Raw genomic sequence first — 26671 nt, forward strand, 5'->3', positions numbered from 1 at the left:
AAGGATGAGATGGGATAACTCTTTAAACATTCCTTTTTTTTTATTGCAGGAGCTCTACTCAGAAGTGCAGACTCAGTACCTGCCCCAGATGCTCAGTTACATGGTGCAGTCTCTCCTGGAAAACATGGAGGTCTTGGGGCTGCCAGAACTCACTCATGCCTTAAAAACCTGTTTTAAGGTGCTCAGCAAGGTGCAAATGCCTCCTTCCTACCTGGACACTGAGACTGGCAGTGGCAATGGGGTAGGTGACTTTCAACCCCTCAGAGAGGGGTAAAACCATTTAAAAGTCTTGGTTTCAATGATTTTGGGACAGAATTTAAAATAATAAATCTTAAAATAATAAATCTCCTTCAGCTTTAATTACAATTGCACATGAAGGGAGCCACAGGAAAGGTGGAGAGAGACAATTTCAAAAAAATCCAATTTCGGAATTGGATTGAGAGAGACAATTTCCAAAAGATGGAGGGACAGGACACAGGGAATGGCTTCCAACTAAAAAGGAGCAGGGTTAAATGGGATACTGGGAATGATTAATTGTTCCCTGGGAGGGTGGAGAGGGCTGGGATGGAATTCCCAGAGAAACTGTGGCTGCTCATCCCTCAAGTGTCCAAAGCCAGCTTGGAGCAGCTTTGGAGCAGCCTGGGACAGTGGGAGGTGTCCCTGCCATGGCAGGGGTGCCACTGGATCATTTTTTCCAACCCAAACCTATAATTCTATGAAATTCTTAAGTACAACAATAAAGATTTTTTTGAAACTTCCCTTCTTTGGCTCCTTCCAGAGCACTCTGCTGCCTTGTTTCTCTCGCTGGGTGTTCAGTCCTGGCCTGTTTGAATTATTTGTGGCACTGAAGGGGTTTATTCTTGTCAGCCCCAGAGAAGGATGGAAATAAATGGTTTTGGAAGCAGAATGCAATAGCTAAAAACTGGAGTGAGCAAATGCAGCCCAGCTTCACAGCTGGTTGGGTCTGCAGGGCTTGCAGTGAACATTTCAGTGGAGCACAAAGGGGCATTGTTGGTGTGCAAAGGAGCATGAGCAGTAAATGGGGTACAGCAGGGCCAGGAGCACAGCCTGCAAAATGTGTATATTTATATATAATAAATATATATATGTATATATATATATATATATATATATATAATACATTTATATATAATATAAAAATTACATATATATATATAATATAAAAATATACATTTTTATATAATACATTTATACAGATATTGGGTATTAAAGGAAAATAATGGAGCTGCTCTGGGGGGAAATGGGTTTAAGGGAGCACATCCCTCTGTTTGATCAGTCAGTTATACAGATATTTATATATAATAAATATATATATTTTATATAATATATTTATAAAGATATTGGGTTTTAAAGGAAAATAATGGAACTCTGCTCTGGGGGGAAATGGGTTTTAAGGGAGCACATCCCTCTGTTTGATCAGTCAGTTATACAGATTTTTATATATAATAAATATATATATAATATATTTTATATATATATTTATACAGATATTGGGTTTTAAAGGAAAATAATGGAGCTGCTCTGGGGGGAAATGGGTTTAAGGGAGCACATCCCTCTGTTTGATCAGTCAGTTATACAGATATTTATATATAATAAATATATATATTTTATATAATATATTTATAAAGATATTGGGTTTTAAAGGAAAATAATGGAACTCTGCTCTGGGGGGAAATGGGTTTTAAGGGAGCACATCCCTCTGTTTGATCAGTCAGTTATACAGATTTTTATATATAATAAATATATATATAATATATTTTATATATATATTTATACAGATATTGGGTTTTAAAGGAAAATAATGGAGCTGCTCTGGGGGGAAATGGGTTTAAGGGAGCACATCCCTCTGTTTGATCAGTTATACAGATTTTTATATATAATAAATATATATATTTTATATAATATATTTATACAGATACTGGGTTTTAAAGGAAAATAATGGAGCTGCTCTGGGGGAAAATGGGTTTAAGGGAGCACATCCCTCTGTTTGATCAGTCAGTTGTGTGAGGTTTATACAGATATTTATATATATGAAATACATATATTATATAAAATCACATAATATTAATATTAATAATTACATATTACTTTTATATAATAATTATTATATATAATATGTAATATATAATATTATATTATAATTATATATTAATTACATTAAATATTAGTTACATAGTTTATACAGATAATGGGTTGATATAGATATTGGTTTTTAAAGGGAAATTAATGGAGCTGCTCTGGGGGAAATGGGTTTTAAGGGAGCACTCATCTGTTTGATGAGTCAATTGTGAGGTTTATACAGATATTTATAGAACATAAATACATATATATAATATTTTATATATTATATAAAATTATACAATATTAATATTAATAATGAGATCTAATTTATAGATAAAATTAATTATATATCATTAACATTGTATATTATGCAATATATATAATATTGATTATATATTATATTATATTATATTATATTATATTATATTATATTATATTATATTATATTATATTATATTATATTATATTATATTACATATTAATTATTATATATATTTTACAGATATTGGCTTTAAAGGGAAATTAATGGAGCTGCTCTGGGAGAAAATGGGTTTTAATGAGTCAATTGTGAGGTTTATACAGATATTTATCTATAATAAATATATATATCATGTATTTTATGTTATATATTTATATAGATATTGGGTTTTAAAGGGAAATGAATGGAGCTGCTCTGGGAGGAAATGGGTTTTAAGGAAGCACATCCCTCTGATGAATCAGTTGTCTGAGGTTTATACAGATATAAATATATAATAAATACATATATATATAAGGTATTTTATATTTTACAGATATTGGGTTTATACAGATAAACTGTATTTACACAGATAAACTGAGATATTTATATATGATAAATACATATATATAATACATTTCATATATTATATAAAATTTTATCATATTAATAGTAATAGTAATAATTACATATAATATTATTTTTATATAATTAATAGTGTATATTATATTATATTATATTATATTATATTATATTATATTATATTATATTATATTATATTATATTATATTATATTATATTATATTATTATGTTATGTTATGTTATATTATACAGATATTATATTATACAGATATTATATTATATATTATTATATATTATTATATATTATTATATATTATTATATATTATTATATTATATTATATTATATTATATTATATTATATTATATTATATTATACAGATATTATATTATATTATATTATATTATATTATATTATATTATATTATATTATATTATACAGATATTATATATTATTATATATATTATACAGATATTGGATTTATACAGATACTGGGTTTTAAAGGGGAGTGATTGGAGCTGCTCTGGGGAGAAATGGGTTTTAAGGGAGCACATCCCTCTGTTTGATGAGTCAATCGTGAGCTTTATAGAAACATTTATATATGATAAATATATATAATAGATAAAAAGAAATATATATAATATAATTATTTATAAATAAAAAAATATATTATATATAATTATATATAATATATTTATACAGATAGTTGGTTTTAAAGGGCAATGAATGGAGCTGTTCATAAACAGCTGTGATCCTGCAACCGGGAATCACAAACATCAGTTTTTCCTTTTTCTGTCCCGGCTGTTCTCCAAGTGAGCCCTCTGTTGGCAGTGCCCCATTAACCCCGTCCCTGCTGCTGTTGCAGAGCCCAGTGCCCAAGGCAGACGTGGACACAGCCCTGGAGGGCAGAGCTGGGCTGCAGGAGGAGGAGGAGGAGCAGGTGTCAGCGAGGACATCGCCTCCCTTCCCCACGCTCAAGTCAGAGGACAGCGGCATCGGCCTGAGCGCCTCCTCGCCAGAGCTGTGCCAGCACCTGGGGCTGCCCACGGTCACCCTGGACAGAGATGGCGTCTGGAAAAAAGGAGGCAGCATCCAGAAAACGCTGCACTGCATCCAGGAGCTGGTGGCCAAGTTTGCCAGCAGATACATTTTTGGGATGCAGCTCCAAGAAGTGAGTCCTGAAGGGATCGCAGCGATAAATCTGAGCGGGAAGGAGAAAAAGGAGAATGGCTACAGGTTACCTGAGAGTGGCAACAAGAAGAAGAGTCCCTGGGATGGCAAACAAATCACTGTGCCCCAGGTGAAGCAAATGCTCTCAGAGCTGTTCTCAGCCAGGGGCTCGCCCTTCAGGAGCAAGAATTCCACTGCTCTCCTCTCTGAACACAAAAAGGAGAAGGAGGAGGAGGAGGAGTGGGACCTGGAGCTGGTGCTGGGGCCCCTCAGAGGGGACTGCAAGGAAGCTTTCTCTGCAGCTTGTCACCTGCTGCTGGACTGCACCACATTCCCAGTGTACCTGTCTGAGGACGAGATGGAGCACTTGTACCTCTCTCTGTTCCAGGGGCCTGGTAAGAATTCTCCTCTCCTGAGCATTTTTAGGATGCAAACAGTGAGAGCTTGGCTATTTTCAAGACTAGGTCCAGTAAAAAACCCTTGGACAGGGCTGAAGGCAAATTGGGAATTAAAGCCTCACCCACCTCAGCATCTGGGGTGTGTCTGGCAGCTGAGTTTTACCGAGCTTCTTCAATTCAAATATTTTTTGGAAAAATTCCACTAGAAAATTTGGAACTGAAGAGAGACAAAGACCTCCTGGCCTGTACAGCCCTGCATGGTTCAGGAATTTCAGGATATCCATCCCTGTTGTCCCTGGGTTGTATCCCTTAAAAGGATGTTTTAGAGGAAGATGGATGTAGGTGGAAAATTTGACCTCTAAACCATAACAGAGGCAAAATCATCTCTTATCCCAAACCCTCAGCATTCAAAGGAGTTCAGTGTAACAAATAAGAATAATTCTGTACAGCTGGAGGGACTGTTTGTTCTTGGATTTCCAGTTCATTCCTTGGCTTTAGCAGGAGCTGGTATTGACCTGAAGGTTAACTCACAAACAGGTTTGTGGGGAATGGAGAGGTGGGAAACTGGAAAATTGGGTTCTGTTCCTCACCTCACTCCACATTCCTGCTGTCTGATGATATTCCCATATCTCCATGGATATTCCCATATCTCACCAACATTGGGTTCTGTTCCTCACCTCACTCCACATTCCTGCTGTCTGATGATATTCCCATATCTCCATGGCTGAGCATGGGAATTAAAGAAGAGTTAAAGAGTTAAAGAGAGTTAAAGAATAATTCCACTGCTCCCTCAGGAAAAGATGGCTTGGATGATGTCAGCCACTCCAGTTGTAATTTATAAATCCTGAAAGGAGGGGCCTCAGTGCTACTAGAGGAGCATCCATGGATCCTGAGCACTCTGGAGCTCTTTGTGACAATGGCAGCTGGAAAACAAACCAGCAGCTCTAAATAATCAACGTATTAATTGGGAATATTTATTGGGAATATTATATATTATTGGGTTGGGAATAAACATAAAGGGCAAAACAGAAATCCTGGAGGTTTTGGGGTCCTGCAAGAGCTTTCTGCTGGGAGAAGTAGGGAAACCATGGAGAGATTGTGGCTGCCTTATCCCAGGAAGTGTTCCAGGCCAGACTTGGAGCACTCTGGAACAGTGGAAGGTGTCCCTGCCATCTCCAAGGTCCCTTCCAATCCAAACCTGCTGTGATTCCATGAGCTGTTGGTGACAGGATCTGGGCAGTCATTTTGGTCCTGTCACCTTGCTTAAAGGATTTTGGGAGTATGACCCAGCCCTGAGGTTGTTTCATGTGCATTCTTTTGCTTCTTTTTTCTGCCAGGGTCAAGATTAAATGTGTGAGAGGATATTTCTTGTTGGGGCTCAGATGTTTATCAGTTCTTATCTCTGTCACAGTCTCACAAACCCTGAGCTCTGCAGCACTTCACTCCAACAAACTAAAAATGGAGCCCTGTCTCTCTCTCCAAGGCCTTTGAAGGATAAACTGTCCAATTGAGAAATGACACCTCAATTATTTTCACTTTTAACCCAATACCCAACCACCTGTGCCTGCAATGGGGACTTTTTATCCAATGACACAAAACCACCCAAGCTGCAGATGGTCACCCTTCCTCCCATTGCTCCTGTAGTCCTGAAGATGATCTCAAAGAAAACAGATTTCTACCAGGTGTCCATTTTCTTTTCCTTTTTTTTCCATGGACAAGAAGGTGGAGAAGAAGGAGCAGCCTCCACCCTAAAACCTCCATCTTGCTTTCTATCTATTCCTGTATTCTAAACCCTTCAGCTCTGAGTTTCCCACCCTGTGATATCACACACTTCTATTCAAACTCCACACCTTTAATCTCAGTTTTATTATTGAATTTTGGAAGCTTCTCCAGGCCCTCAGGTCAGTGCAGTGTTCTCTGGGGGTCAGTGCCTGGGAGCACAGAAAATCTAAAATTCTCAGCATCCAGGGTTCTAATAGTTCCAAACCCTTTCTCTCCCTTCCCCTGTGAGCAGGAGGTGACCCCAGCTTCCCCCTGTGGCTGAAGTCCCTGATGACAATCTGCTGCTGTGTCAATGACTGCTACGTGCAGAACGTGTCCATCTTCACCCTCCTGGAGGTCATCAACCACTCCCAGTCCCTGGCCCTGGTGATTGAGGACAGGATGAAGAGGTACAAAGTGTCTGGCCACAACCCTTTCCTTGGCAAGCTGCAGATGGTCACCCTTCCTCCCATTGCTCCTGCAGTGCTGAAGATGATCTCAGAGAAAACAGATTTCTACCAGGTGTCCGTTTTCTTTTCCTTTTTTACTGCCCAGCTACACTGACCCTCTAATTCATTGAATCCTGGGATTCTGAGGCAGTTTGGGAATTCTTTCTGGTAACAGGAAGCCAGGAGGGAAATGGCTGTTTTTAGGAATATAATTATGAATATATTTATATTCAGTTGTTTGCTCTTTTTCCGTAGAGAGTTGCCTGTGTGCTGTGGAATCAGCTGAACAAGGAGACTCGGGAGCACCACATTGCCTGTGTGGAATTGTTCTACAGACTGCACTGCCTGGCTCCCTCAGCCAACATCTGTGAGGACATCATCTGCCAGGCCCTGCTGCACCGCGACAAGGTAGGTGCTGAGCAGCTGCAGCTCGTTCAGGGAGAGAGGCACAACAGCCCTGGGGTGTTTCTGGGCAATGGCAGGGGGGAACTTCAGAGAAAGAGAAAAAAAATTTTAGAGAAAAATATAATATAACATAACATAACATAACATAACATAACATAACATAACATAACATAACATAACATAATATGATATATTATATAATGTGATATGATATGATATAATGTAATATAATATAATGCAATGCAATGTAATGTAATATAATGTAATATAATATAATGTAATGTAATATAATATAATATAATATAATATAATATAATATAATATAATATAATATAATATAGTATAATATAATATAATATAAAACATTATATATATATAACATAATATGACATGATATGATATGATATAATATCATATCATATCATATCATATCATATCATATCATATCATATGACATAATATAACATAACATAACTTAACATAACATAATATATAACATAACATTATATGATATGATGTGATATAATATAATATAATGTAATATGAGATAATGTGATATAATGTGATATAATGTGATATAATATAATATAATATAATATAAAACATTATATATATAACATAACATAATATGACATGATATGAGATGATATAATATAATATAATATAATATAATATAATACAATATAATATAATATAATATAATATAATATAATATAATATAATATAATTAATATAACATAATGTGATATCATATCACATAACATAACATAACATAACATAACAAAACATAACATAATATATAACATAACATTATATGATATGATGTGCTATAATATAATATAATATAATGTAATATGAGATAATGTGATATAATATAATATAATATAATGTGATATAATATAATATATTACATTTTAATTGCTTAAATATTAATATATTTATTTATATTATTACATTTATTTACTTTATATCTTTATTTTGTATTTATATTATAGATTTTTATAATATATGTTTATATTTTAAGTATAACAATGTTGAATTTGATCGAAACATTTATTTTTATAGAGCTAAGGATTTTTTCATTTTTGGTGTTTAAAGGATGTTTAGGAAGGAATGTGGATTAAATGCTTTATTTATTCAAGGGATTTAGAATGAATTGAATGAATTGTTAGCAATGTGGAGGAATGGTTTTTTATAGTTGTTATGTTTTCCAAGAGTCTGACAGGCTCTGTCCATGCTTTTACAGTTCCCTGGGATTTGTTCAGCATGGGATTAGTGCTGGGTTTAATCCCTGGATACAAAATCTAGCCCTGGATATTAGCTGGGGTTTTTAGTTCAAGCACAAATCCTGTAGTTTTTGTCATGATTTCCCACTGCCCCAGTTCTACCAATATCTGTAAAATCACTTTATTTTAGCTTGATTTTATAGTATTTGATCTCACAATAAGCTGCATTCTAAGTGAGCTAGTTATTAATTATTTTCCTTCCCTAATACAATGGCAGCACAGTTCTTTAACAGCTGACAGAACGTTTTGCACAATAAAACTTTAACCGGTCTTTGCTATTGTTCTCCTGTCCTTGCAATTTTGCAACATAGAAGTTTGCAAACATTTTTAAAGCTTCCCACCAATAACCAATGTATTCCAATTTTGTTTCAACTTGGAAACCTCCCTAAATCTCCTTTTTTTCCTTGCCAAGGGGACAAGGCTGGAAGCTCTGTTCAGATTCTCTGTCATGTGGCACCTGACCAGGGAGATCCAGGGCAGCAGAGTGACCTCCCACAATCGCTCCTTTGATAGGTATTTCCACTCCCATTTGCATTTTTTATATTTATTTATATCATGCTTTATTCTCTTTTCTGAGGTGGGGAGGAGTTCTCTCTAGGGAGCATAAAAAAAATGAACAAAAAGAACATTTTCCACTTCCTTGGAGTTTATCTTTGCAGGACACTCTGCATACTCTGTGGTTTTTCTGGGTGAAGGAAGTTGCTGTAAAAGTAGAAAGAGCTCCATAAAGGAGAAGGAGCTTTTCTGGAGAGCATTTTTTTTTTTAATCTTGGAGTGAATTAAATTTGCCTTCCAAAGAAAATAACACCAGCTCCTAGTAAAAATAAAAATCTTAGTTTAGTTTTACCTCCTATGGGATAAAATAAGATAAAAGCAAATAAATATGGGAAAGAACTTGAAAAGTGGGAGGATTTGTGTGGCCTTGCTTGTACAATTCCTCAGTCCAGGAAAAGCTGCTTGGCCAAAGCTGTTGGAGCAGGCCTCAGCCATTGAGCACGCTCTGGGTGTGTTCCCTGCCAGGATTTTATTGCTTGATTTAACTTATTTTAGGGATTTCAGCTGTCCTTGGTGGTGGTTATGCCTTGCAGTGGCTCCCTAGAGCAGAGGCTAGCCAAGATGAAGAGAATAAGAGCAGGTATTCATTAAAGGCTCCCCAGATACACCTGGGGCACTCAGAAGCCCCCAGAGGCCTCACCCAAGCTGGACAATGCTCACCAGAGTTTCACACAATTATCAGTTTGGTCATTTACATATCAGGGGTTAATTCTCCAGTTACAGCTTCAGGTAATGAAGTCATTCACCCCCAGTTTGCTCCCCCCAATTCACTTTTGTTTGTATTTTCAGGGCCTGAGGCTGTGGGGTGTCCTTGGGTCTCAGGCCTGGGGGGATTGTTTGGTCTGACAAAAATGTGGAGACAGTGATGCCTTAAAGGCTGCCTGGAACAGAGGCAGGGCAGTGTTAAAGGAATAAAGTAGGGATTTATTTAAAAGGCCTTTAAAGGATACACCTTGGGCAGTGCAAGAGCCCAGCTGAGGCTACACCCAAGATGGACCCAAGATGGGCCTGGGGTCAGGAGTTTTCTCACTTTTATAGGGTTTGGTCCATTTCCATGTTGGGGTTAATTGTCCAATTACAGCTCCAGGTTGTGCAGTCCCACCCTTCCAGTTTGCTGTCCTCAATTTGCTGCTGTTTGTGTCCTTTTGGGCCTGGAAAAGGATCGTTTTGTGTGACTGAACTGTGAGGAGAACTTGCTAACACTTCATATGAAGTTCAGAGTTTTATAAGCAGTACAAAATCTGGAATAAATGAAAGCTAAACCTTAAGGCATCAACAGTAACTAACACTTTATAAGGAGTTCAGAGTTATGCACTAATGTGTGAGAAATGGATTTGTAAGAATGCATTGTAAGATTTGTAAGAATGGATTTGTAAGAATCCACCCACTAATCTATAAAATAATGTGTAAGAATCCATACACTAAAGTGTGAGAAATCCATTTCCCGCATCAATGCAGTAAAGGATTTGTAAAGTCAGAAAAGCTGCTGATGTGGGGAAACAAACAAACTCCACAACTTTTTTGAAAGTTGTAAAGCCTGTATGTTTATTACATAAATATTAATATTGTGTTTGTGTTTATGTTTATGTTTATTCTTCTTAATAAGGCATGCTGCCTCTGGGACCTCCAGATCCTTTTTTATCTCCCTCTCAAATCCATATGCATGCAATTTCACAATAGGTTCATGCATATTCAATAGGTTCATGCATATTCATTCCACTGATTTCATGTGACATTTGCTAATAATTTTTTCGTATCAGAAAGAACTCGTGGGTGATCCTGCCCCGTTTCCCACAGCAGCCTCTGTCTGTTTCAGAGTTCAAGTGCCCTCCCTTATCTCTGCCCTTGGGCTGTAGCAGTTTCTCCGAGCGCAGGCTTTTTTGCGAGAACGGGCAGTCAGACCAAACAGCAGCGTGTGCAAACCAGACACTTAACTCAAAGACGTCCATTTCACCTAAATCAGAATTTCCGGGAGATTTCCCCAGTGCCTCCCAGCAGCGCTGAGGCATCCCCCCCGTCCCCACAGGTCCCTGTTCGTGGTGCTGGACAGCCTGACGTGCTCGGACGGGGCCATCGGGGCGGCGGCGCAGGGCTGGCTGCTGCGGGCGCTGTCCCTGAGCGACGTGGCGCGGATCCTGGAGCCCGTGCTGCTGCTGCTGCTGCACCCGCGCACCCAGCGCACCTCCCTGGGCTGCCTCGGCCGCGGCGCCCCCACAGGTACCACAGGGGATCCCTGTGCAAGGGAGAGATGAGGAGGAGGACTCCATGGATACCAGGAGGCTAATGATATACTTTATTATACTAGATTATTCACTATACTATATTCTATTATACTATTTATATATATCTATATGTAGTGTATATAGTATATAAATAGTATATAGTATATATACAATATATATATTATTCTATTCTATTCTATTTATATTTTATATCCTCTCTCTGTCTCTATATATGTACACTATATACTATATACTATATACTCTATATACTCTATATACTCTATATACTCTATATACTCTATACTCTATACTTGTTTTGGTTTGGAAAGACAGGTGCTTGCTAAAGAAGGCAGGAGCCTCCCCTGAAATGGAGAAAATTAACCCCCGCCCCCGCTCTAAATTGCTATAAATTTTAAATTAAGGGACTCTCAGGCAACAAAAATTATGGGAGCAGGAAATAACAGTTCTTTAATAAGGAAGAAAATAAAAGGATAAAATGAACAATGCAGTAAGCTAAAACAACACTGCCAGAGTCAGAACCCAACCTGACACCCTGTGGGTCAGGGTGTTGGTGGCAGTCCCATTGGAATTGTGGCTCAGCCCTCCTGCAGTGTCAGGGGTGGTTCTGCTGGAGCAGGGATCCTGGAGAAAGGTGCATCTTCCTCTGAAGATCCAGGGGATGGAGAGGCAGCTGCTGTTCCTCTGAGGAATCCAGTGGAGAAGCTGTGCTGGTGTTCCAGAATCTCCAGATTATATCTGGGTAGCAATGCTTGGCTCCTCCCTCTGGGCCCACATCTCCCAATGGGATGCTGCAGTTCTTATCAGCCATGCAGTGACATTCAGTAGCTGTTATCAGCAGATGTCCCCTCCTGAGGGAGGAGTGACTGTGGATGAGATAAGGCAAACTGCCCACTTGACAAAAGACAACTGCTATACAGATGGTAATAGAATACATCCTGCCTTGCAGTCTGGAACAATACTATATACTATATACTATATACTATATACTATATACTATATACTATATACTATATACTATATACTATATACTATATACTATATACTATATACTATATACTATATACTATATACTATATACTATATATATATTATATACTATATACTATATATATATTGTACTATATACTATATGTATTATACTATATTTCTATATATCTCCCCAGGTACCACTGTGCCTGTTGTAGAAGCAGGCACTCCCGTGGCAGGGAGAAATGATGAGGAGGGCTCCATGGATATCAGAAGGCTGATTAATTACTTTATTATACTATATTATTGTCACTCTTGCACTGTCACTGTCACATTTTCTGCATTTTATATACAGGAAGTTCCTGTTCCCTGTCCTGTGCCTGTTTACCGGGCTGTGCTTTCAGCATCATTTCTTGGTGTCAGTTGACAAATAGATGTCACACAATTAAAGCATCCACAGGGCTGCTATAGAAACACAGAGCTAATCTATTCCTTCCTTGTTCCACAGCATTTAATCAAGGAAAACATTTAATTAATTAATTAATCAATCCTCTGCTGCCATTCTTCTCATTGCCCTCCTGATCCCCACAAATATTTAATGTTCAGGAAGCATAAAAAAGGCAATTGTCACTCTTGGAGTGTCTCAGCCAAAAATACTTTATGTTTTGATGCTGTTCTTTTTGCAGTAGGTTAACACTGCTCTTTAACCACTTTAAAAGAGAAATAATTCTTGCCTTAGGTGTAATTCTTGTCCATTTTTTATCCCCACTCATCACAATTAATACTGGACTGGAGCAAAGTAGCTTTATAAACTTTTTTAAAAACAATTTATTGAATATAAAGCATGATGTGTTGACTAAATGACCCTTAAAGATAACTGCTAAGCCAAACTGTGATATAATTTTATGTGTGAAATAGAAATTAAATGAAAAAAATCTTTTTTTCAGACTATGTTCGTGATTGGCTTTGCAAGAAAAAGGCCCCTCTGAAAGAGTCTGGCATCTCTGAGAGCAATTCTGAGGAAAACCTTCCCTTGAGCCAGTTCACTGCTGTGGACAGAGAAGCGATTTGGGCAGAAGTGGAAACTGATCCAGAGAAAGCAGAGCTGAAAGCTGAGCAGCCTGACAACGACGGATCTTCCCAGGACACCGAGGGCGACCAGGACAACAGTGAGCACACGGAGTCTGCAGACACCAGCACAGGCCACGACAGTGACAACACCTCCTCCTTGTCCCCTTCCCTGGAGCTGCAGGAGGTGAGCAGCGAGGACAGGGAGGCTGCGGCCGATGGCAGGGAGGCCCCAGGGCACGGGAGCTCCCTCAGTGCCTCCGAGAGCTCCAGGTCCGGCGCGGGGCTCAACCTCGTCAGGGCCGACTCCGAGAGGACTCAGGCCTCGGAGTCTCTGTCCAGCGACGAGGAGATGGAGCTGGAGCTGCAGGAGATGGCCCAGAGCAGGCTGCTGAGGCAGCAGAAGGAGAAGCAGGAGATGGCAGAGGCCCTGTTCAAGCACACCCTGCTGTACCTGCAGCCCTACGACTCCCGGCGGGTGCTCTACGCCTTCTCCGTGCTGGAGGCCGTGCTCAAAACCAACCCCAAGGAGTTCATGGAGGCTGTGGCCACCACCAGTGTGGACACCAGCTCCACAGCACACCTGAACCTCATCTACAACCTCTTGGCTCGCCACCAGGAAGCTCTGGTAGGGCAGAGTTTCTACGGGAAGCTGCAGCCTCAGTCTCCGGCGGCGTGCCCGCACTCGCTGCTGATCGAGCTGCTCACCTCGCTGTGCCTGCGCTTCCTGCGCTCCTACTACCCCTGCTGCCTGCCCCTGAGCCACAGGGACCTGCTGGCCAACAGGGACGTGCAGGTCAAGAGCGTGGAGGTGCTCATCAGGATGATGGCCCAGCTGGCCAGCACGGCCAAGGCGGGCGAGCCCAGGAGCGCGGAGCTGATCCGGGAGCTGCTGGGGCGCTGCCAGGTGCAGGAGCTGGTGCTGCTCTCGCTCTCGGCCTCCATGTACGTCAGCCACAAGCGCTACCAGCTGCTGGCTGGTGCCACCAACCCCCAGGAGCAGGAGATCTTCCAGGAGAGCCTCATCAATTTTGGCCAGGATCAGATCTGGAGCGAGCACCCTCTCCAGATTGAGCTGCTGAAGCTGCTGCAGGTGTTGATTGTGCTGGAGCACCACCTTGGCCAGAGGCCTGAGGAGCAGGAGAACCAGCCAGACCTGTCCAAGGAGTGGCAGCAGGCTCTGAACTTCCAGCAGGCCATCGGGGCCATGCAGTACGTGTACCCACACCCCATCACCTCCCAGGGCTTGTTTGTCTCTGCCGTGGTGAGGGGGCTCCAGCCCGAGTACGGCCATGGGATGCACCCCACGTGGGTGGCCTTGGTCACCAGCTCCCTGCCCTACTTTGGGAAGTCCTTGGGCTGGACCGTGGCCCCATTTGTGGTGCAGATCTGTAAGAACCTGGATGAGCTTGTCAAGCAGTATGAGAATGAAGCTGTGAAGACTTCTGCCAAAACATCGGCCAGGTAAGAGCCACCAGGGGCTGTGACCGTGTTCACAGGGGTCTGAGGAAGAGGGGAGAGATGAGGATCTGACTCCGTGTTTCAGCAAGCTTGATTTATTATGATATATATTTATCATATATATATTTATTTATCATTTATATTTATTTATATATTTATAAATATTTTTATGATATATATCTTTATTATGATATATAAACTATACTAAAAGAATAGAAGAAAGGATTTCATCAGAAGGCTGGCTAAGAATAGAAAAAGAATGGAATCAATAACAAAGGCTTGTGTCTCAGAGAGTCTGAGCCAGCTGACTGTGATTGGCCATTAATCAGAAACAACCACATGAGGCCAATCCCAGATGCACCTGTTGCATTCCACAGCAGCAGATAATCAATGTTTGCATTTTGTTCCTGAGGCCTCTCAGATTCTCAGGAGGAAAAATCCTAAGGAAAGGATTTTTCAAAAAATGTGTCTATGACAAGGGGGGATTTGTTATTCCTTTAATTCTCCTTTCCACAGAGCTGGGAGTGTGTAGAAACTCCCTGGGTCAGCACTGTGGCTCCCAGGGTTTGATCCTTAATTCTTGCTGCACCTGGAGGAAGAGAGGAGAGAGGAGCAGCAGCAGCTCTGATATTTCCTGGCTCCCTCTGCCTTCCATCCAAGTATAAAAGCTCCCAGATTTATGGATCCCTTCATTTTCATATTCCTGACCTAATATTCCTAATATTCCCTCCAGTTTTAGCTGTGGAATAGAAACAGGAATTTTTAATCAAGAAAATACCACTTGCCTTATTAACATGTTTGGGTTTTTTTCCTCCCTCCCAAAGCTTCACTTCTAAAAGAGAAAATGTGACTCCTGATTACCCCCTGACCCTTCTGGAAGGGCTGACAACCATCGGGCACTTCTGCCTGCTGGATCATCCCCATCCCACAAAAAAGGTACATGACAGCAGAGCCACATCCCCTTCCCTCCCAGGTGAACAGAAACGGGGAATTGTACAAGGAAATAACCTTGGAGAGGCCTCAGAGCACTCCCAAAGATCTGAACTGACTCAAAGTGAAAGGACTGAGCTCAGTTTTTCTGAATTTGCAGCCTGCAAAGTGAATTTTAAGTTATTGTTCACAAAGATCTTGGTGATGCAAATATCAGTCCTCTGTCCTTTACAAACTGGTTTATTTCCTTTTGGCTTTATAATGTTTTGTGTTTACAATGTTTGGGTTTGTAATGTTTTGATGTTTTCCCTACAATTTTTAGGCTCTTGTGCATAGGACATTATTTTAAATTGATATTTTGGGGTTTTTTTTTTTCTCCCAGTCATCCTGTTCAGCTGAACCTGCCAACCTGAGGAATGCCAGGAATGCCATCCTGGAGGAGCTGCCCAGGATTATGAACACCCTGAGCCTGCTCTGGGGGGTCATCAAGAGGGAAGACTCCCAAAAAAGACCAACTGACTTCTTTGGGACAACTAAAGGCTCCTCTTCAGTCTACTTCAAAGCAACCAAGGTAGGAGCTCTTTTAAAATCCTGATTTTTTTTTTTAGCTCCTCATCCCCCTCAGTGCATTTTACATTGAGTTCTTTTATTGTTCTTTTATTTTTACTGGTTTTAAACTTTTATTTTTACGTGGGATTTGGTTTCACTGCAGCTCCTTATTTCCCTGGGAATTGAGCATACCATATTTTCTGTATATCCTAGAAAAAGAAATAATATTTTATAAACCAGGAGCTGATCTTTGCCTGACATTAGTAATTCTTTTCCTCCTTTTACAGACATTAAGAACGAAAATATTGGATTTCCTGAATCCCTTGACAGCACACCTTGGAATGCAGCTGATGGCAGCAACTGCAGCAGTGTGGAACAGCAAAAAACCTCACAGGAGTCACAGTAAAACCAAGGTGAAGCTAAAGAAAAGCACCTTTTTATTTCCTATAGAAGGGCAAATGTTACATTTATGTGGTCAGTTCTCAGCTCTGTTTGTAGATTCTTTGGGGTTTTTAAAATAGGACTGAAAAATCTGAAATCCTCTTAGTTAGAAAAAGCATCAGGACTGCAATTAAACCTCAATAAATAATCAAATAAAACCCACATTGTGGGTTTAAATCTGAGAGTAAAAGCCATTTTTTATTCAATACTGGATTGCAATTGGCCAATTATATTTTAAAGCATTAATCAGCTCAATTTCCAGAGAAAATGAGAGCTGTGTTCTCTGGAAATCATTATTTATTCTGGGGAGAACTTTTCCTTTCCTGCTCTCACTGGGGCAGAACCCAGTTTGTTTCATGAGGTGTTGGGAGATCTTTAATGGCAAGGGCTGGGTTTGATTTTCCTCTGTAATTTACATTTCATTGTGAAACGTGTGTGTTGTGTTTTGTTTTCTCTTGTCAGATTCTCCCCGTGGCCAGTGCATCCCAGCTCATTCTGGTGGATTTAATTTGTGCCCTGAGCACACTGAAAATTGACACCATCTTGTGTCTGGTCAAAGAGGTGGTGAAGAAACCAGCACAGATCAAGGGGGAGGAGGTATGACATGTTCTGCATTTTTAAACAGCTCTTTTACACGGCCAAAGGAAGAAGAAAAGAAGATAACAAATAAGTGTGGGCTTGCTTTTGTTTTTCAGAAACCCTCTCTGGTGGATATCCCAGTGCTGCAGTTCAGTTTTGCTTTCATTCAGAGGTAACTCAGTCCTTCTAAAAGAGAATTTTCTGTTTGACTCCAAGGAGGGAACAGCCAGCATTGCCATTTTCTGTCCTTTGATCTCCATGTCCCAGAACATTTCTCTGCAGGAATTGTGCTGTCCCTTGGTTGTTGACACACACACAGAGTGCCAGGGCTGTCACACTGACACTCAGGAAGGGCAGCACTGATCCTAAAGCTTTCAGGCCACCAAGTTCCTCTTATTTGTTGGTTTTTGTCCTTTCCTTGACTCCACCTTCACTCAGGTGTGCTTTGGTTTTATTTTTTTTTTTGGCAGACTGCCTGTCCCAGCCCTGCAGGAGAATTTCCAGCCCTTGCTGGGGCTCCTCAGAGAGTCAGTGCAGCTGAGCTTGGCTCCTCCTGGCCACTTCCTTCTCCTCAGGTACTGTGGGAGAGAGCAGAGGTTCCTCTGGGGCTCCACACTTGTAATTCCTAACTGAGGGTGCTCTGCTCTCCCCCAGCATCCTCAATGACTTTGTGACGAGGACACCCACCCTGGAGAACAAAAAGGACCAGAAAGACCTGCAGGTACAGAGGGTTCAAATTCTCCTTGTAGTTCTAAACAAGTGGAGATGATCTGATCTGTGCTTGGATCTGAATTCCTGTGTTTGGGGAGTGCCTGGATGTGCATCCACACATTTTGGCTGAGGCCTGGTGAACAGGGCAGACTCAAACACGAGAATCAAACAGAATTTTGTCCCAAATGCTTGAAATCTTTTCAAATCTGGATTGGTTTTTTTTTTTTTTTTTTATTTTTCTCAGAACTGAGCTGGTAACACAAGTGGGATGTCATGAGTTCAAGCTGTGTGTGTGGACATTGAAATCTCCAAGCTGTCTAGGAAAATTAATGAGCCCTTGGAGCTCCCAGCTGGGCTTGGCAGTGGGAATGACTCTGAGCTCAGCTGTGTAAAGAAAGGAGCAGAGCAGGATCCTCCTCCTGTTCTGCCTTATTTCACCAGCACAGTTTGAACACTGGGTGGGTTTTGCCTGGCTGGGTTTGGGTTTCATATGCCAACAAAGAAATTCAATCTCCCCTTCTGCTTCAGAGTCTTCCCAACAAAATGACAGAAAATGTAATTTTACAGCCTCTGCCTTGCTTTGTTTGAATTTGGTTTCATTGCAGCTCCTCATTTCCCTGGGAATTAATCATACCTATTAAATATCTGATGCCACTTTGGTTACATTACAGGAGGTGACCCAGAAGATCCTGGAGGCTGTGGGGACCATTGCTGGTTCTTCCCTGGAGCAGACCAGTTGGCTGAGCAGGAATTTGGAAGTGAAAGCTCAGCCTCAGATTTTACCAGATGAGTTCAACACGGAGGATGTCAATGGTAACTTGACTTTCCCTGACTCTGCTGCTCCCTGTCCTCTGCTGAAGGCAGCGAGGAGCACGAGGGGTTTGATGATGTGTGGTTTGCATGATTTCATATTTCATGTAACACCAATTTGCACATAAATGCTCTGTTTGGGCAGCAGATTAACAAACAGCAGCATTTAAACCTGTCTGAAGAGAAAACTCGATTATTTTACTTCTTTTAGATACATCAGTGGCACCATCTTCAATGGTTTCTGCCTCTGCTCCTTCAATCTACAGTGTCCAAGCCCTTTCTCTGCTGGCAGAGGTCAGTGGGGCCCTCTCATCTGTGGGGGTTTTAAGCTGAGGATTTTATCACTCTGCACAGCTCCTAAAGGTGCCTTGACAAAGCCTGGATGTGGCACTGGGGGCCAGGGCTCAGTTGGGCTGTTGGGGCTGGGTGGGACTCGATGGCCTTGGAGGTCTCTTCCAACCTGGTCATTCTGTGAATTCTGGGAATTTTGTGAATTTTGTGAATTGCTCTGCACAACTCCCTGACATGAGGGCACTGAGGGGAGGTTGGGCTCTGCTGCCGTGTCCAAGGGAAAGGAGGAGAGGAAATGGCCTCAAATTTAGGAAGGACCTTGAGATGTTTGAGTGCATCCAGAGCAGGCAACGAGGCTGGAGAGGGGCTGGGAACACAAACCCTGTGAGGAAGCCCTGAGGGAGCTGGGGGTGCTCGGCCTGGAGAAAAGGAGACTCAGGGCTGCCCCCATCACTCTGCACAGCTCCTGAAAGGTGCCTGTGCTCACCTGGGGCTGGGCTCTGTCTGCAGCAGCACTGACACACCCAGAGCACACAGCCTCGAGCTGCACCAGGGGAAATACAGGGTGGAGAGCAGGGAAAAGGTTTTTGCAGCCAGGGTGAGAAAGTTCTGGAATGGCTGCCCGGGGAGGGGGTGGAGTCCCCATGCCTGGGTGTGTTTAACAAAGCCTGGATGTGGCACTGGGGGCCAGGGTTCAGTTGGGGCTGGGCTGGACTCGATGGCCTTGGAGGTCTCTCCCAACCCAGAGATTCTGGGAATTCTGTGAGTTCTGTGAGTGGGATTTTCCTGCTACATTAAACAGGAGTGCCAGTCTTTTGGGGGCTGTTGCACTGCACAGATTTCCATGCTGAACGTGGCTGGAGGCCTTGCAGCAGTGGCAGCAGTGTGTGCAGAGCTCTGTGTCCCTGTGCAGGTGCTGGCCTCCCTGCTGGACGTGGTGTACCGCAGTGACGAGAAGGACAAGGCCGTGCCCCTCATCTCCCGCCTGCTCTACTTCGTGTTCCCCTACCTGAGGAACCACAGGCCAGTCTCTCCCTGCTCCTGCCATCTTCCCTCCCTCATCTTTTTGTTTCTCCACTCTCTGTTCCCATTCTAATGAGTTTGAGCAGTGTTTCCCCCGGGAGCTGAACCTGTTGTTGTTTGAGCTCTGGTTGGCCCACCGGGGATTTTGGGTTTTACTCAGATCTCCCCTTTCTGTGCCTGTCAGGGGATGGGGATGGGCAGCAGAGCATGGACAGGTCCCAGGATCCAGCAGGAAGCAGAAAAACTTCATCTCCCCCTATCCCCTTCCTACTTTTCCTCACAAATGTGGGAGAGATGGATGTTACCCAGTGGGGACACAGGGCATGGAGTCCTGGAATGTTTTGGGTTGGAAGGGACCTCAAAGCCCACCCAGTGCCACCCCTGCCATGGCAGGGACACCTCCCACTGTCCCAGGCTGTTCCCAGCCCCAGTGTCCAGCCTGGCTTTCGACATTTCCAAGGATCCAGCAGCCCCAGCTGCTCTGGGAATTCCATCCCATCCCTGCCCACCCTCCCAGGGAACAATTCCTTCCTAAAGATCTCATTCAAACCAACCCTTTTGTGAGCTGGGATCTATTTTGGAACTTTCAAAAAGCCCACATTGATCATTTCTGTGCTCTCCCCCAGTGCCTACAACGTTCCCAGTTTCCGTGCTGGTGCTCAGCTGCTCAGCTCCCTGAGTGGATACGCCTACACCAAGAGAGCCTGGAAGAAAGAAGTGCTGGAATTGTACATGGATCCATCTTTCTTCCAGATGGACACTTCCTGCACTCAGTAAGAATGGAATTGCAGCACTCCAAGCTTGTATTCTGAATTTATAAGGAAAGGCTTTAAAGGAGAAGAGTAACATTGGGAAGAAAATTCCATTTAGTGCATTCTTATGGAACGGGATAATGTTAACAATGGGTCTCAGCACTAATTCTGCTCCAGACAAGAGTCTGCACACAAATCCTGCCTGGAAACTGTTTCCTTGTATGAAAAGTTTGACCCAAATAATTTCTGAGGTGAATCCACACCTCAGCTTTCCCTGGATATCTAATCCCTTCTTTCTCTCCTGCAGCTGGAGATCCATCATTGATCATCTCCTCACACATGAGAAAACCATGTTCAAGGATTTGATGAGTAAGTGTCAGCTGATGATCAATTATTTCTACCTCAGTTTGAAATCTATTTGCATTGGAGCCATTTGGGTGCATTTTTATTACACTCATTTATCCATAAAGTGCTGACTGTGCATAATTGACCATTTTGGGAACTTGATTCCCAGCTAAAGCTGAGTTAAATCTGGATTTTGGCCATGTCTAAAACACACCAGAGGAGGTTTTGCTGTAAAGGTGCTTCTGTTGGATTCCCACATTCACATTTTGCTCTAGTTTTGGGGTGTCCAAGTGTGACCTTTCTGAGGAGGAGACTTTGGCAAACTCTGCAGGTGTCTGCCATGAGCAGCACAGCAAACCTCCCACTGCTGTGCTGTGACCTCTAATTCAGGCTTGAGGAGAGTGGGGAAAAACAAATCCTGCAGGAAAGGGTGGGATGGGACCCCTTAAATTGGCCTCAAGCACCTTTAGTCTCTTTTTCATCCTTTCTAAAAGAATAATTATGTTATAACACAAGACAAATTTTATTATGTGATGTGTGCTGGCAGTTTATGTGCAGACACCAACGGGATGGGGCTGCTGTGACAAGTTTGGTTTAATTAAGTTACAACAGATTTGTGACTTTTGCTAGAGCTATTAGTGAAGAGAGTTACTGCATTTAAAGGTTCTTCACTTAATTTAGGTGCTTTTTTTAAAACTCAATTTTGCTTGTAATAATTTGTGAGCTGGGTAATGAACAGAACAAGCACTCGGGAATTTCAACAATGCATACTGTAAATTATCAGAATTTTGCATTGCTCAATTGAGATAATTTTTTTTCAATGGTAAATAGATAACTGCAAATTTTGGACTTGCTAAAGTTAGCAATGTGGTTCTGACTTTAATTACAATTTGTGCTATCATTTCTAAAACTGTGAAAACAGTCTTTGGAAACTTGTAGGGAAGAAAAACCTATTCTATTATTAATAAAGGATTTGTCTTAGACGGGTCTTGCTGAAAAATGAGATCACAAAGTTGCATTTTTTCTTTTACAATTATCGGTCAGTGACCCAGGAGAGTTTTTTTTCTGGAAGATTTGAGGATCCAGGGCTGATGGGCAGCCCCAAAGGAGGCAGTTCCTGAGGGGTGGTGGGTAACTGACCCAGGAGAGTTTTTTTTTCTGGAAGATTTCAGGATGCAGGGGTGATGGGCAGCCCCAAAGGAGGCAGTTCCTCAGGGTGGTGAATAACTGACCCAGGAGAGTTTTTTTCTGGAAGATTTGAGGATCTAGGCAGTTACTGAGGGTGGTGGATAACTGACCCAGGAGAGTTTTTTTTCTGGAAGATTTGAGGATCCAGGGCTGATGGGCAGCCCTAAAGGCAGTTCCTGATGGGTGAATAACTGACCCAGGAGAGTTTTTTCTGGAAGATTTGAGGATGCAGGGCTGATGGCCAGCCCTAAAGGCAGTTCCTGAGGGGTGGATAACACCCAGGAGAGTTTTTTTTCTGTAAGATTTCAGTATCCAGGGCTGATGGGCAGCCCCAAAGGAGGCAGTTCCTGAGGGGTGGATAACTGACCCAGGAGAGTTTTTTTCTGGAAGATTTGAGGATCCAGGCAGTTCCTGAGGGTGGTGGATAACTGACCCAGGAGAGTTTTTTCTGGAAGATTTCAGTATCCAGGGCTGATGGGCAGCCCCAAAGGAGGCAGTTCCTGAGGGGTGGATAACTGACCCAGGAGAGTTTTTTCTGGAAGATTTCAGTATCCAGGGCTGATGGGCAGCCCCAAAGGCAGTTCCTGGGGGGTGGATAACACCCAGGAGAGTTTTTCCTGGAAGATTTCAGTATCCAGGGCTGATGGGCAGCCCCAAAGGAGGCAGTTCCTGAGGGGTGGCTGACTGTGCTGTGCCTTGCAGCCATGCAGAGCAGTGCCCTGAAGCTGTACCCCAGCTGTGAGCAGAAGGCCATGCTGCTGAAGCGCCAGGCGTTCGCCGTCTTCAGCGGGGAGATGGACCAGTACCACCTGTACCTGCCCCTGATCCAGGGTGAGCCTCCACTGCCCTTCCCTGGGCTGCAGCACAAACCCCTGTGGCCACAGAAAGCCCTGGCAGTGCCCAAGGCCAGCCTGGATGGGGTTTGGAGCAGCCTGGGGTGGATGAAGGTGTCCCTGCCCCTGGACCTGGCTGATCCTTGATGTCCCTCCCACCCCAAGCCATTCCATGACAGAAATTCTGTAAGAAGGCAAAGTCACCTCTTTTCCAATGCATGCTTTGGGTTTGTTTTTTTTTTTAATTTTGAACAAAATTTATAATCTCTGAGTTCCAACAGACAAATGATCTCAGCAAGGAAAGACAGGAATCTTGGTTTCAAGGCCTTTGTGTCACATTCACATTCTCTGAAAAATCCCTTAATCCAGGATTTTTCTCCTGGGAAGCTGAGAGGCCTCAGAGAAAAAAGAAAACAATTTTTATCTCATTTGCTTCACCTGTATTTACTCCTTTGGAGATTGTTTACCACAGGTGATTGTTCCATTGGTTTCATGTGAGTTGTTTTCACTCTTTGGCCAACCAGGGCCAAGCTGTGTCAGGGCTCTGGAGAGAGTCAGGAGGTTTTATTATTATCTTTTTAACATTGTATAAGTATCCTTTCTGTATTCTTTAGTATCATTAGTATAGCATTCTATAATATAATATAATATAATATAATATAATATAATATAATATAATATAATATAATATAATATAATATAATATAATATAATATAATATAATATAATATAATATAATATAATATAATATAATATAATGTCATAAAATAATAAATCAGCCTTCAGAGAGCATGGAGTCAGATCCATCATTCCTCCCTGCCACAGGAGTCCCTGCAAATACAATACCTTTGCTCTGGAACTGGGATTATTTCATGGCAATCTTCCAGCCACTCTTGACCTGCTGTTGTGCTCATTAAATGCCAGTTTTGATCACATTTTGTGCACCATAAACCCACTCAGGCTTTGTATGAATTCCAACTCAGTTAATACAAGGCAAAGAACTCAGCCCCAAAGCTGATGATCCAATAAAAATTGTGTTTTGCCACCTTCCACAAGGTGGAGAGGGACCTTTCACAAGGAGTGACAGGACAAGGGAGTGACCTTAAACTGCCACAGGGCAGGGCTGGGTGGGATCCTGGCAGTGAGGAATTGTTCCCTGGCAGGGTGGGCAGGGCTGGCATGGAATTCCATCCCTGGATCCCTGGCAGTGCCCAAGGCCAGGCTGGACACTGGGGACAATGGGAGGTGTCCCTGCCATGGCAGGGGATGATCTTTAATGTCCCTTCCAAGCCAAACCATTCAATGATTCCACACCTGAATTCCCAAACAACACAAATTCATTAAAATGCTGCTTTTATTTCACTTTTACCCCTTTTCATGCTTCTGCAGAACGCCTGACTGAGAACCTCCGCGTGGGCCAGACCTCTCTGGTGGCTGCCCAGATGTTTCTCTTCTTCAGAGTTCTCCTCTTGAGGATTTCCCCTCAGCATCTCACCTCATTGTGGCCAATCATGGTCACAGAACTGGTAAGAAAGAAGTTTTGAACATTTGAAAAAAAAAAAAATTACATTTGAAAAAATTCAGCCTGTGGCTTTTCCCAGTTTCAGCTCTTTCCTCTTCCCTGCTTGGAAATTTTTCCACAGTTTTACATTAATCTGATAATTTGGAGGAGAAAAGTTAAATTGTCATTAGGAAATTCCTTTTGGATTAATTTTGGTGTTGTTGATGGAATTCATGCCTGAATTATTCATTTGTTACATGTCATAAAGGCTCCTTTTCAATGTAAATCATCACTTTTAGTTGGGATTGAGCTGTGTGAACATTTCAGCTTCTCAATAATTATTTCTTTCAAGATCCAGACATTTCTACAGCTGGAGGAAGAATTAACTGAGGAAGAGGAACCAGCAAAGTAAGAGCTGCCATTTGAGAGACTTTTAAAAAATTAATTAATTTAATTAATTCCCTGGGGTAGGGAGAAGAGTTTGAGAGATTTCTTTAAAATTAATAAATTAATTCTCTGTGATAGGGAGGAGCCATCAGGACATTTTGCTTTTGCATTTTTATTTTTCTATTACTGCAAAATCATAATTTAGATTCTTTTTAGCAGCTAAAACAGTGATATGCTTAAAAATATAATTACTAAGTATTACTTGTGTACAGAAATAAATGCTAAGTTGGCAGTTGAATAATTTTAAGATGCTGCCATTTTTTGGGCACATTTTAGATTATTTTGCTCCTGCAGAGCAAAAATAAAATAAAAATACTTGTAGAAGAACCTCCTACAGAATAAAAATAATTGTCCAAGAGCTCCTTGGTGTAAATGTGGGCATTCCTCTTGTGCTGACTGAAAAACCTTGGGTGGATTGGAGTTTGAATGGGACTTTTTTTTTTTTTTTAATTTAAACACAGGAGCAACAGCAAAATGAGCAAAGGCAAAGGCTCAGGGGCTGAGATCCAGCCCAAGGAGCTGTGCCTGTACCTGGCAGCCTGCAAATTCCTGGACACTGCACTTTCCTTCCCCCCTGACAGGATGCAGCTCTTCCAAATGTGAGTCCCTCTTCTCTTCTTGCTCCTTTATCCTTAAAAAAAAAAGTGTTTTCCTCAAGATTTCATTTTGCCTTTCCTCAGTTCCTTATAGGAGTGCTGATATTGGATATAGGGTGATGGATATTGAATTGAATATATGGTGGTATTGAATTTATGGTGATAAATGGGATTTGGGAGAAGAATTTGGTTGTGGTGTGGGAGGATTTCCCCATCCTCTTTAGGATTCCTGAACTTGGAAAATTGGGAGAGGAGAAAGTGGAGTTGTTTTCCATCTGCACACACTTGGGAATGTTTTGGAGCTGGTTGTATTTAAATATTGGCAAATTAGTAATGTAATAATTCATTAATAGCAAAGAAGAACATTTATGACAGATTTTTATGGAAACCAGCAGTGCTGCACTAACGAAGGCATGATCCAAACAAGGATTTTCACCTTTTTAAGGAATCAACCCATTTATTCCAGGTACAAATGGGCCTTTGTGCCAGAGGTGGACACAGAAGCATCTCCTGTCACCTCCCAGCTGGTGGAAAACCACCAGGAGTGCCAACCACACATCGTGAGGATCATGGACCTGCTCAAGGCGAAATATGGGGTAAAGAAACTTCTCCTTTTTATTTTTAATCCATTAATTGACTTTTCCAAACACAAGATTTTAAGTTATTCAGGGGATTTTTAGGTATTTCCTGTGAGGAAGAGGAGGAGAAGCGGTGGCTGGATCCCTGGCAGTGCCCAAGGCCAGGCTGGATGGGGTTTGGAGCAGCCTGGGGTGGATGAAGGTGTCCCTGCCCCTGGACCTGGCTGATCCTTGATGTCCCTCCCACCCCAAGCCATTCCATGACAGAAATTCTGTAAGGAAGCAAAGTATTTTTCAACAAACGCTTTTTTGGGGTTTTTAAAATTTTTTTATTTAAAATTTCTGAATCTCTGAGTTCCAACAGATAAATGAGCTCAGCAAGGAAAGACAGGAGTCTTGGTTTCAAGGCCTTTGGTCTGGAAATGGGATTATTTCA

At 41.7% G+C, this 26671-nt stretch overlaps 1 protein-coding gene across 1 annotated transcript in view; it reads left to right on the forward strand.

Annotated features, from left to right (window-relative positions):
* Window positions 1–26671, forward strand: part of DOP1B (DOP1 leucine zipper like protein B) — a 62919-nt gene that overhangs the window by 33322 nt on the left and 2926 nt on the right. Inside the window, exons 13-36 of the mRNA XM_063180567.1 lie at window positions 50–241; window positions 3765–4464; window positions 6482–6750; window positions 6933–7085; window positions 8781–8881; window positions 10950–11140; window positions 13080–14664; window positions 15486–15597; window positions 15974–16162; window positions 16428–16553; window positions 17044–17178; window positions 17277–17332; window positions 17631–17735; window positions 17815–17881; window positions 18543–18684; window positions 18893–18975; window positions 19886–19995; window positions 20622–20768; window positions 21055–21116; window positions 22983–23111; window positions 24503–24639; window positions 24967–25022; window positions 25523–25660; window positions 26124–26253. Coding sequence (XP_063036637.1) covers window positions 50–241; window positions 3765–4464; window positions 6482–6750; window positions 6933–7085; window positions 8781–8881; window positions 10950–11140; window positions 13080–14664; window positions 15486–15597; window positions 15974–16162; window positions 16428–16553; window positions 17044–17178; window positions 17277–17332; window positions 17631–17735; window positions 17815–17881; window positions 18543–18684; window positions 18893–18975; window positions 19886–19995; window positions 20622–20768; window positions 21055–21116; window positions 22983–23111; window positions 24503–24639; window positions 24967–25022; window positions 25523–25660; window positions 26124–26253 — 5115 coding nt within the window. The remainder of the gene's footprint in view (window positions 1–49; window positions 242–3764; window positions 4465–6481; window positions 6751–6932; window positions 7086–8780; window positions 8882–10949; window positions 11141–13079; window positions 14665–15485; window positions 15598–15973; window positions 16163–16427; window positions 16554–17043; window positions 17179–17276; window positions 17333–17630; window positions 17736–17814; window positions 17882–18542; window positions 18685–18892; window positions 18976–19885; window positions 19996–20621; window positions 20769–21054; window positions 21117–22982; window positions 23112–24502; window positions 24640–24966; window positions 25023–25522; window positions 25661–26123; window positions 26254–26671) is intronic.

This window comes from Melospiza melodia, chromosome 2 (assembly GCF_035770615.1).
Source record: "Melospiza melodia melodia isolate bMelMel2 chromosome 2, bMelMel2.pri, whole genome shotgun sequence".
Lineage (NCBI taxonomy): Eukaryota > Metazoa > Chordata > Aves > Passeriformes > Passerellidae > Melospiza > Melospiza melodia.